At 31.4% G+C, this 12,767-nt stretch overlaps 2 protein-coding genes across 19 annotated transcripts in view; both read left to right on the top strand.

The window, feature by feature from the left end:
* Positions 1-3,285, top strand: part of faf (ubiquitin carboxyl-terminal hydrolase-like faf) — a 99,071-nt gene extending 95,786 nt beyond the window's left edge. For 15 of the 18 annotated variants that reach the window (XR_015432453.1, XM_087158946.1, XM_087158939.1 and 12 more), the window contains 2 exons: positions 278-427; positions 1,947-3,285. Coding sequence is in view for 17 of the 18 variants with exons in the window: in XM_087158946.1 (XP_087015072.1) it covers positions 278-427; positions 1,947-2,468 (672 nt within the window). In the remaining variant the exon portion in view is untranslated. Of the gene's footprint in view, positions 1-277; positions 461-1,946 lie in introns of all 18 variants that reach the window. The other 3 variants (XM_087158947.1, XM_087158949.1, XM_087158948.1) reach the window with 3 other exon arrangements.
* Positions 3,286-8,783: 5,498 nt separating this feature from the next.
* The window catches only part of LOC107451478 (mannose-P-dolichol utilization defect 1 protein), a 49,077-nt gene continuing 45,093 nt past the window's right edge, over positions 8,784-12,767 (top strand). The window contains exons 1-2 of the mRNA XM_016067594.4: positions 8,784-9,012; positions 11,985-12,050. Of these exons, the coding sequence (XP_015923080.1) occupies positions 8,925-9,012; positions 11,985-12,050 (154 nt within the window). The 5' untranslated portion in view covers positions 8,784-8,924. The remainder of the gene's footprint in view (positions 9,013-11,984; positions 12,051-12,767) is intronic.

The raw sequence follows: 12,767 nt of genomic DNA, 5'->3' as shown, positions 1-12,767 counted from the left end.
TCATTTATAGAAATCAGTCCAAAACTTTTTTTACTCTAAAATGTTCAGTATATTTTTATTCTTCTTATATAAACTCTCTTTTGATGACTTTAAAAATCCCTAAAATTCCCTATGTGTAAAATATTTAGTACATTATACAACAATTATCATGAAGTTTATATTTCGTAAAATTTTCTGGATTTTTTTCCTATCCATGTTGGCAGCTATGCATTCAATTCATTATTGCTTACATAATTCATTGAAAATGCAAAATAAAGCACACGCACACTTTTTTCAGGATGTGGAAGACCAAGAAATGTCGGAAGATGGCGAGAGTCCTCCACCCGAAGATAAAGTGCAAGTCTGGCAGGGGAATGAATCGAGCACCCCCCAACATCCTAGTCCTCCACCTCCTGCTCCGTCAGAAAATGCTCCTGATGCACCCAAAGTATAATTGCTATTCTGCTCTCCCAAAGATAAGGTTAAGTAATACAAATAAATGAGTAACAATCAGTTTTGAATAATTAGTTTTTGCAAAAATGTTCATTGAGTTCATAGATGGGTTTTTTCGACAGAATTTCCCCTTTTTTTTGTTCAATTAAATAAAAAGAAATGACTCGTTTTTCTTCTACGCTAATGTGATTTAAGATTATTCACACAACACATCGCCATTCGTATTCACGCGATTTAAATGTGCACATCGCTATTCGTGTTCACTAGATTTACAATTACTCATCACAATACATATTTGCGTGATTTAAAAATCTCACACGGAAGTTCGAGTTCACACAATTTGTAAGAAAATTTTTTGTACGTTCACACTTATCGGTTTGAATTCACACTCTTTAAAAGTACACATCGCAATTCTTATTCATGCAGTTTGAAAATTAAACTCTGTGTTCTTTTCTCATGAGATATAAAATTACACATCGCCCATTCATATTCACGTAATTTAAAAACCTCACATCGAGATTCATGTTCACTAAATTTAAAAATAACACACTGAGATATATATTCTCACAATTATATGTATATATAAAAAAAACGTGCATCGTTATATGTTATTAAAACGTTGTTAAAACGTGCATCGTTATATATTATTAAACGCTGCTGATATATTCTTGCTACATAACTTTTTTCTTGCACAAATTTCAGGTATTTTCACCAATTTTTCAAAAATGTGTTTGTGACACATCTCTCTCTACTTTGTGAGATGTTTTTACCTCGGTTCGCTCAATTATTAAATCACTCTTAATGATGACAAGGAATTTTTCCATATATATTATTTTAATTTATAATTCTGGATTTTACAATTACATATCAAAATTCTGGATTTTACAATTACATATCAAAATTCTGGATTTTACAATTACATATCAACAAGTACATATAACAACTCCGGAGCTCTATTGCTCCCTACTCCCTAACTGCATCCAGTCTCTCAGGTCTCCGCATTCAATCTCTCTTAAAAATACTTTTTTCTCACAAAAAAAATGTCCTTCACTTCTCCTTAGTTCACCCCTACTCTAGGGGAATGACACTTTCTGTGACCCTCACCCTCTGGTCAGGGGTCGATCAAATGTGTGGGAGAGGAATCAGAATCCTGACATTATGTTTGTTTTTTTAATGAATTCTAGTTATCAAAAGTGTTTATTTTTCTCTGCAAATATACTATTTTTTATATGAAAATTTAGTGCTAGAACATCAGAATTATCATATTTGATAATTAACATAAGAATTATCATATTTGTTACCAACTTGACTAAATGGATCATGGTATTAAGTCATTTGATAAAATGTTAGTCATATTTTTGATGAATTTTTGTTCTTATTAAGGCAACTATTTACAGTTTTCAGTAATTATTTTCATGCTTTAGGCTACTAAAAGCAACTATTTTGTTCATTTTTTTCTGTGGCAACCCTGCAACTTAATAAAATTATTACAAATTCTTTTTTTCCCCTTTTAGCACCAGCCTACATTACTGTCTTCATTTGACATGCTAGAAGAACCCACTGGAAATGTGCTTGTGACCTCCAACAATGACAATCCTTCAGATGAGCAACACACACCAGATTCGACGTCCAGCTCCATCACGACCACCGTCTCTCCGACGAACGTTTCCATCGGTGGAGAAACAGTGTCTTCGCAGGGTACCCAGCCTGTTTCCTCTGCATCGGAAAACTCTCCAAAAAATCTATTGGATCTAAAAGAACTATTTAAAAACGGACAATTTGTTCCAGATGTCTCACCCATGGAAATTCAAGACTTCCCTGCCGAAATTCACAAGGTGCGCAGGGTGTATCAGTATAAGGAACCGATAAGGCGCAAGAACCGAGGGATGGACGACGTGAGTTCGCTGGAGTTGAGGAGGATAGTTCCGAGAACACGACACGACAGACAAGATCTTAGACACATTAGATTACAAGAGAGTCTAGTCCTGCAAGGAACACAGAGTGTTGCAAAAGAGAAAGAACATGAGAATAAGTAAAGAAGACTATTTAATAAAAGTGAGATTTTGTGCTCAGTGACATTAAATTCCACTTAGTGAGTTAATAATTGACTGTATGAAAAACTATGCAGAATTTCATATTTATACATAAAGAGAGCTGACCCTTCCCCTTTGGTTTGCTGATGCCATGCATTGCTGTATTAATTGTAGATATTTTTTAAAATGAATTTAAAAATGAATTTTTTTGTAATATTTTTATTTTATTATTGAACAATTGCTTTAAAGATGGCCCCATTTTTGTTAAATAGGTTTAAATGAACTTTGACTCCCCTTTGTAATAAAACTTGTGTATAAAGTCATTTTTTTCATATTTTTAGGAACTTTTTTTTAATTTCACTTAATTATTATATTGCATCATAAGGCTTGCCATCTAATAGACAGTTTTTATCTGTGTGTTTATGCGTCTTTGATTGGAACTTAGTGATACATTGGGTCAGTTCGCAAATGAGTAAATTATTGAAATGTGCTCTGTGATGAACTGCAGCTGTGTAGGGGGGATAAAATTGTGGGTTTTTATGTTCCCTGTTTTATTGTTTTTGTATATTTTTCAAAATTAAATTTAGTGAAGAGAAAAAAAATGGGAAATTAAACAAAAAACTGCCATTTTTTTGAAATTGTAATTAGTAGTTGAAAAAAAATGTTTTGAAATTACCTAGTGGATTTTGAGTTTTCCCTAAAAAGTAAAGCTCATGACTATGTGATGCTTTGGTAATGCTTTAAAACTGTAAAAATAAATATTTCATTATTATGTAATTTAATTGTATTATCTGAAATAAAGACTAATTTTAATATTCAATTTGCATTGATATTTTTTTTTTATGTTTAGTGTATCAAATTATAGTGTATTTTCAATAGTATTGGTTTTAATTAACAATTTCACCGGCCATGCTTTTCTTTTCAAGATTTAAAACTGGGAGAATTTCACAAGTGTTGATTCATCAATTAAAATATACTTAAAATCGTTAAAAACAATGCTGAGGGATCTGAAACTAGGTACCCACTGCAAACTAACCACTCATTAAGGAACTTCTTGTCTTATTTTATTACTAGCTTGATTTTACTGATTTTGGATATGGAATGTGAGAAAAAAGTTCAATCTGAAAAAATTTTGTGTTCATTTTTAAGTTCTATTTTTAGATAATGAACATTTTACCATACATTATTGAATCAAGCATTTTACAGTTAAAATTTTTATCGACATATTTTTAAAAAAAAAATAAATTTGCTGTAGAAGTATTTAATGAATTTAATTTATTATTCAGTTGCAATAATTATATGAATTTGTGATATTCTTTTTGCGCCATTGGATTAGTTATATTTTTATTATTTTTTTAAAAGTAATAATGAACATGTTTTTAGTAAGTTATTATTTTGAATAATATCTCTAAGTTTGTGTTCAGTTTAAATCAACTGCCATTTTAAGAACAAAACTATTCCTAAATCAGCATTTAAGGCAATGAAAAAGTTAAACTAAATGTGATGGGGAAAAAACAGTGCAAAATTTGTTTTCATTTTTCATTTCCTCTATGGATTAAAATCTTAATTAAGCAATTATAATATATCTGATGCAAGAAGTAGTAGATTTATTTTAACTGATAATCGGTAATATCAGTTAGCAACAAAAATGGAAAAATCAGTATCTGTCTCTAATCTTGTATTTCAAATTTATTTATTTGTAATTATTGCATCATTTCATTTATCTATAAACTGTTTAAAAAATAGTTTCAAATTTTTTATAATATCCTTAAGTTCTAATTTAATAACTTTTGAATTGAATTACTGATTTATTTTTTTTTATTCAAATCAAAAGTTAAAAATCTTTTTCTCTGAAAACCTCAATGTCAACAACCCTAGCAGCAAAATAGCTTTTAAACTCATTGGGCCAATATTCACCAATCTTGGCTCAACAAGGTCTGCATAAAATTGACCGATTGACCCGATATTTTATAACTGTTACTCAGCCAATATAGATTAAAATTTTACGATTCACCCGATATTTTAAAGCCGTTATATAGTCAATGTGGGCTCTATATTGAATAGTGCGATTTATCCAATATTTTTTAGCCAATATAGACCACATTTGAAATTGTCCAATTGACCCGATATCTTATAGGCGTTACTTAACCAATATAGGCCATGTACAGAATTCTGATATTTTAAAAAGTTTATTCATCCGATGTAGACCTTATTTAAAATTGGCCGATTAATTTGATATTTTATAGCTATTAAATAAAAGGTAAAATAGTAAACGCTTTTCTTAAAATCATACTTAGTTGTTTTCAAATCTCATGGGCGGATAGCCATCAATATAACTCTAGTGCTACTTTTACAATAAAATCGAAACATGCAGTGCTCTTGGTAACTCGATTTTCAACTATCAGAACTTCATTTGACCAAGGTAAATGTTTTATTTTATAACCGCCGTTGAACGACCGACCCAATTCTGGGCTTGCGACTACCGATGTTCATCTCCGTAGACTTGTAATTTTGAACCGAATCCAGAAGACAAGGGAACTCCTGGATCAAGTATTGGGAGAAATTTGCCTTTGTGGAAGACTTTTTGATGGAACTAACCCGTATTTGCATTGCATGGAGATGAAAACCTCCCAGGCTTAGCCTGACGGTCAGGAGACTCTAACCCATGATACGTCTACCACTGAGGATGTTTTATGCCAGCTCGCACTCGGTACAACCCGGGTACGTAATTCGTATCGGTCAGCCATTGTTGGGATTCGAACCCGGTTCACCTCAATAAAAGGCTAACGCTCTATCTCCTGAATCACCACAGCTCTAGGTGAAATGTTTATAGGTATCATTTCCAGTAATTCAGTAAAGACTGAGTGTTCAATTGGATAGCACATCGCGTCTTCTGAATCCCACTCTAAAATATTGCAAATAGTTCAAATGCAGCTTGATTAATTTAATTTTTTACTCTTGCAACATCAAACATAAATTTTGACAAGAAACTTGCCCTTTTAACCAAAGTGAAAATCATTTCCATTGATGTTGTAAAGGGAATGCTGAATCGGATTGCTCATTGTATCTTCTAAAACCACTCTAAAATGTAGCCGATTGTTCAAGTACAGCTTTAGCAATTTATTTTTTAACATCCTGCAATATCAAGAAAAAAATAAATTTTTAAGGCCCCTTACATCGCTTAGTTTTCTACACCAAATCGCACTGTATTGCCTCTAAAATCGGTATAATGAGTAAAACCAATTTTTCCTTATTGAAATATGTGTGTTTAATTGTTCTATTAATTAATTTTCACGATTGTATCAGCTGAGAGTTAGGCAAAGCATTTAAGCAGTTTTTTTTTCTTATTTCATAATAAATAATCCTAAAAAAAAATTTTTTTTTTCAATCCTGCACAATTTTACCAAAATGAACTATCAGAAATTTAATAGACTAACAAAGAAAAAATATTTCGTTTCAAAAGGTGAATGTTTATATTGTACTTCGACTATTGTGAAACAAACAAAAATGTTTTATGAGCAACGAGGAAAAATCTGTTATAGGTTGTTTTGTTTGAATTGCAAACCATTTATACAGAGATGGATATTACTAAAATACTTTAATTCTTTTTAGATGCTAATACAAAACTGTTTCTTAATTACAAGTCTGTAATGGTCTTATCTATTTCTAGACAGTGATCTTAGAATGGCTTTCGATATCGGACCGAGATTGAGGTGTATAAGTTTTGTAATAATAGGTCATAGAATGGCTTTATATTCTGGCCAAACATTTGTTTTTATGTAAGACCGTTATAGGTTTACAATAAAGGGCCACTATTGGGGTGTCAAAATTTTTTTAATATTGATCCCCGAGTGGTTCTAAACATAGGGTCAATATTAATTTCTATATATGACCCTTGTAGGCTTACGATTAGAGTATGTAGCGTAGCTACCGTTACAATTTTTAAATTTCAGTTCCCTAGTATATAAGATGTTAACTTTATTCTATCTTGAGTTACTTCTTAATAGATGAAGGATTGACATTGTCGGTAACTTATCCCCACGAAGGCTGCTCGCAGGCAGGTTTATACCTAGATGACTTTCCGTGATCTGAACACGTGTATCTCGACAGTAACAACCACCTCTATAGGAATGCGCGTACTTTGATGGATGGAACACTATAAATTGACTTGCAATTTGTGATTGCAACATTGACCTTGTGCTGTAGCTCAGTCTAGATCAGACACAACGGGGTCGTTTACCTAGCCCCACACGAGCGAGGTCTGATTACACGCGCTTCAAACGATAATTAATCTGCAAAACAATTTTGGGGAGTCTAAATTTTGTAATATTGATCCTAGAATGGCTTTCAATAATGGACCAATATCAATTTCTACGTAGGACCCTTATAGACTTAAAATGTTGGGTAAACATTGGGATGTCTAGATTTTTCAATATTGGTCCTAGAACGACTTTCAATAATGGACCAATATTCTTTTCTATGTAGGTCCTTTATAGATTTATAATGTTGAGTAAACATTTGGTTGTATAGGTGTTTCAATATTGGTCTTAGATAGAAAAGAATCTTGTTCCAATACTGAAAGTCATTTAAATTAAATTAAATTTAGGACCAATATTGAAAAATCTAGATAGACTATGACTTTCAATATTGGAACAAGATTCATTTCTATCCAGGACCAATGTTGAAAAATCTATACATCCCAATATGCCCTTGGTGCCAGGGCCGGATTGCTCATTAGGCCTGGGGCCCCCCTTAAAATGGATTTTTTGAAAATAAATTAAGAAAAACAATGATTTTTCAAACTGTTATGATTATTTTTTAGTTCTAATTAAATAAAATAAGGCAAAACTTAATTTATTATTATTATTATTTATTTTAATTTTAAATATGCTCCCTTAGATGAAAATATTTATAAATACTTTTATATTTGAATAAATAAAAAATATACGAGAAAAAAATTAAATCTAAGGGCCACAAAAATTTGAATGGCCTAGGGCCCCGCGTACGCTTAATCCGCCTCTGCTTGGTGCACGTTCCAATGGGACCCATATTAGCCAATTTTGAGCCTAACTTGGACCAGTGTAAAATTGTTGCTGAGGTCTAAGAAGGGATGTTTCCCAGACCGTCGCCAATAGCCCATTGTGCAGCTCTAGTGCGACGTAAATGAACTACAACAAGGGTAACCAGTGTGAATATTGGAACGCAACTTTTATGCCATATTTTAGCTGATCAACTTGTACCGTAGAACATATAAAAATTCTCTCAATTTCATAACTTAAAATCTCCTTCTACTAAAGTTTTCAATTGGCTTCGACTACTACGGGTAGGGCCGGGGCACGATTCCATGTGCTGAAAAGCTACATCATTAGACTGCATATTCTTCAATCATGAATCAGTGCTCACTGAATGCAATTCGCATATGTGATTGTACTTCGACGTGATTCGTGCTTGCGCTGGCAGTTCGTTTTACAAATAGTTTCTAAACTTCGTTTGTGTGCTTCCTTCTAAACTTAATTGTGCCGTTACGTGCATTGAGAATGCTCCCTTAGCGGGATCAAAGGCTAATTAATATTTACAAATAACTATGTCAGTATTGTCCTGTCCCGCAGTGGACTGATCGTTAAGACTCGGTTCCCAGCAGATCACCGAAGTCAAGCATCACTGGTTGCGGTCAGTCTACGGGTGGGTGACCACTTGGATCAGTCTGCGTAGGGGCCGAGGGTGTGCAGTATTGGTCCTCATTAAACTGTTCTACTGTAAAGTGCTCGACTTCACGTGCAGGTCGTCGGGCTACCGAAGCAGGGGTGCCCTCCCCTCTGCAGAGGATCAAAATTGTGATGGCATGTCTTCGGATTCTCCACAGAGATGTTTCCCAGACAGTCGCCAATAGCCCATTGTGCAGCTCTAGTTTGACGTAAATGAACTACAACAACAACAGTATTGTCATCAGGTCCTAAGTGATGAGGAATTTTAAATCCTCGATGATCGAGTAACCAAATCAAAATTTAAGCTATTCATTCTGAATTATAGCACCCTATGGGCCCATCCACACTGTATGAAATTGCCATAAATACGAATGTTTATCATTTGTAAAAGACAACTCTCCATGAATGCGATTTGCGTACCAAATCGTTGACAGGAGAAAAGGAAAATCTGTATGCGGATTTATCCGTTTGATTGCGAATGCAACGCATAAATGCATATGTGGGTTTACTCACATGTATCAAGACACTCAAATACAGTGAGAATGAACCTTGCATTAATGTTTGCTGTTATCTGTAGAGCCATTTCCTGTTTCCTGATCTACGAGTTGAAAGCGTCTGTCTGCTGTTTCGAGTTTGTTTGATTGTTTCGAAATCATGCGATTGTCCGATTTTTATCTTTGCTTATATTTTAATTTAGCTAATCATTAATCCCTTTTTTAAAGAATCTTTTTATTTGCTTTAATTTCGCTTAAAAATGGTTGATTACCTCCGCTCTTTTATTCCTTTATTCATATCAGAAAGATGCTTCGACGAATTATTTGTAAAATTAAATATTACGGATGGTTTGTAGTCGTTTCTAATTAATGAGTTCATTAACTTAGATTTTTTTAAAAGAAATATTAAATTCTTTCGTTACAAATTCTTATTTGATTTGTTCATATTTTTAGAATTGATCAACATAAATGTTGTTTTTTATTAATAATTTGTTTTTCTTGTTTATTACTACTTAAATGTTCGATTTTTTGCAACATAATTTTTTGTATCTTTTCTATATGGGTCATCATTTTCAACTTAATCAATTTCTGTGTTATAATGTACAGTCGAAAGGTTTCTGATTTAATTTATTTTATAGAAAAAAGAAAAGGATATTACAATACTCTAAATATTTGTTATGTTAATATAAGACTTGTCAGAAGTGCAAAAAATTCTTAGATAGCTCCAGAACACAGTGTTATTGGTTTGAAATTCCCCTCCCAAGTTTTAGCATTTTTACAGTACAATAATTTTTTCAAAATATTTTTTGCATGCAAAGTTCGTATATGCTTAAATGTGTTGATAATAATTTCTCTTTAACGAAGAAAAAAATGCATTTGATTTTTACAATTCTTGAATAAATTAGTATGTGTGCTTAAAATAACATGAAATCAAAATTTTTTGAATAATTTTTAAAACTAAATCTAAAGTCTTGCTCATAAACTTAAGGAATTCAAACTAATAAGCAAAAAAAAATTACAAATTACTACGTTATTTGTGAAATATTTAACATAACTGAGAATTTTTTAGACACTAAATACCGTTATAAGCAGGGGTCTGTCTAGGTTTATCTGAGAGGTACCTATTTTGTGAAAATTTAGACATAATTTGTGAAAAATTAAAAATTATATTAAAAAATCAACACAAAAATATGGATTTATCGTTTCTTATGGGATACAAAAATAAAACTTTAAGAAAAAGTATTTTGTGAAGCTATAATTTTTCCTAAAATTAAATTTGTGAAACTACCGTTTTTCCTAAAGTTGAATTTGTGAAGGTACCGCTAAACGATAGTAAATTCGGCCTGGACAGACGCCTGATAAGGTACTTAAAAAATATGTCCAAATATACTTTAAAAATGTATGTTGGAATATTTCTTTACTGGGAAAAATTTTGTAGTGCTACAGACTTTTTTTTACAATAAGATATTTTGCAGAAATTATTGTTTATTGATTAGATTAAAAATTTTCCCAGAGCTGCCTGAATTTACCTTGAACTCTTGTTCATTAGATTAGTCTTATTCTGCTACACTATGGAATATTTCTGTTAGATTTGGGAATATCCATCTTTAAAATTATAGAGTTATTTCAGAGATATTTTAATAAGAGTATTTATGACTGTGAGGAAACCATTTAAATTTAAAAAGTAAATTCTTGTTTCGTAATATGATTATAATAAATGTGATTAGAGATAAAAGTAAACTTATATATAATTATTCATTTAAATTATGCTGCATATAATTTATTTAGAATTTCATGTTTTGCGATATCAATGATTGAAATTTATAACAACGTTAATTTTTTGAAATGCGACATTAATGATTTTACTCAAGAAATTTTCAGGATTTTTAAGTTGGGCTCACTATCACCATTGCAATTGTAAAACTGTAATTTTTTGTCGTTGTAGCTCATTTACGTCGCACTAGAGCTGCACAATGGGCTATTGGTGACGGTCTGGGAAACATCCCTGAGGATGATCCGAAGACATACCATCACAATTTTGATCCTCTGCAAAGGGGGTGGCTCCCTTGCTTTGGTAGCCCGATGACCTGCATGCGAAGTCGAGCACTTTACGGTAGAACAGTTTAACGAGGACCAATACCGCACACCCTCGGTCCCTTCGTAGACTGATCCAAGTGGTCACCCACTCGCACACTGACCGCAGCCAGTGATGCTTGACTTCGGTGATCTGGTGGGAACCGTGTCTTAACAATCAGTCCACTGCGGGACTGTAATTTTTTGTAATGGTGGTAAAAGCTGGGTAATTAATGCTATTAATGCTAATTAAGTTCTGGGTGTAATCAAAAGATATGAACACATACCTCCACTAATGGATTGGAGCCATCTCTAATATGATAAATATTTTGGGGATATTTCTGTATCATCTGTGGCAGAATAATCGCCAAGTCTTAGAAAATTCCAGGCAGTAACCCTCGCAGAGCAAAAAAAAAAAGAAAACCACAGGAAGGTATAACTTGTAGCCACCCCCGGGCAAACATTTGCATGTTTTTTTCTTAAAAAAAATTGCTAGTTTAAAATCTATTTGGTACCTTGGAGATTGTAGTTGGCGCGACACATCATGATGCAGAAACATCCCGAATATTTTTTTTTAAAGAGGATAAAAAATTATCTGCTATAAATGTCAGTGATAAATTTTCTACCTCTTCTTCTTACTATTAATGCATACATAAATAAGAATTCTGTTTATTGATAATTAAAACAAAGAATTTCTAAAAAGAAAAAAATTGATTTTTTAATCAACCAATCAATTATAGAATAAAATTTGAAGAAAGAATTAATTATGAAATTAATTTTAAATTTTATGGGAGAAAAGCTGCCATGTAATTTGGTATTCATGATAATTTTCTCCTACAAAATTTTCCTTTTATATATAAAAATTTATACATTAAAAATGTAATAAAATTAAATTAAAAATTACAAATTAATTTAAGTTAATTAAACATTATATAACTTATATTAAATAGTTATTAAAAAATATTATTTTTATTTTAAAGTTAAGTTTAATTCTGTTTACATTAATCGGTTGGTGCACTATTTTTTAAAATTATTAGATGTCATAAAGGATGCCTTACAACTTTTTTCTTTCATGTCCCTCATATGGTTTTTGGCATATTTGACATGCTATAGTGTGTAAGCGGATTTTCTGGCTAATACATTTTAATTTAAGTTATGTTTTTCACTAATTTAGATATAAAAATTAATTGATTAATTTCTGTACGACATTTTAAATATTGATTGTCTTGATGAAATTTCTTTTTTAGGTGATTGTTTAAAGCAAACTATCAGTAAAGCACTTGGAACTGGAATAATCCTGGGCTCTACATTGGGTATGCATTTTCTAAATTAGATTTTTCTTGAAGAAATTAAGTAAAAGGTTGTTCAAATATCTAAGTTTAATTTCGAGGATTTATTACTTTATCTCGTTTTGTTTTTGTAAATAGAAAGTGGGTATGAGACATTATGAAAAATTTTCATAATAGGAAAAGATTTTTTTTTTTCCAAATTTTTTTCGAATTAACACAAATAAGCTTTTTTCGGATTTTTTTTAAAAAAAATGAAAGATCTGCTTTTTTATGCAAAGATTAAATTTTTCCTCTTATTGGTGAAATACCACTTTTGTAGAAATTTTTTTTTGGAGAAGATTTGATCTCGGTGAGCCTAATTCGTCTTTTTTTGGTTTTTCTATCCCTTTTAAAGGCTTCTTTCTTAGGCTGAATCACAATGATGAAAAGCCAAGGTCAATCACCTCCAGAAATGTAGAAACTCCATTGAACTCATGTTCAAGAAAGCATTCCTGTGATTGCCTGTTTTGGTGTTTTGTTTCTCATTTGATTTCTTAGTGTCGCAGTATTTTTTACTCTCTATTTCAGCTTTACTTTCAAAATTTTAGATTTTATCAGTGAAAGGCAGACAGTATTATTATATATATATATATATATATATATATATAATAATAATAATACTGTATATATATATATATATATATATATATATATATATATATATATATATATATATATATATATATATATATATATATATAT

This window comes from Parasteatoda tepidariorum, chromosome 3, assembly GCF_982258835.1.
Source record: "Parasteatoda tepidariorum strain Cologne lab strain chromosome 3, Ptep-v5.0, whole genome shotgun sequence".
Classification (NCBI taxonomy): domain Eukaryota; kingdom Metazoa; phylum Arthropoda; class Arachnida; order Araneae; family Theridiidae; genus Parasteatoda; species Parasteatoda tepidariorum.
The sequence above is the reverse complement of the archived record's forward strand: the minus strand, read 5'-3'. Positions and strand labels throughout refer to the sequence as shown.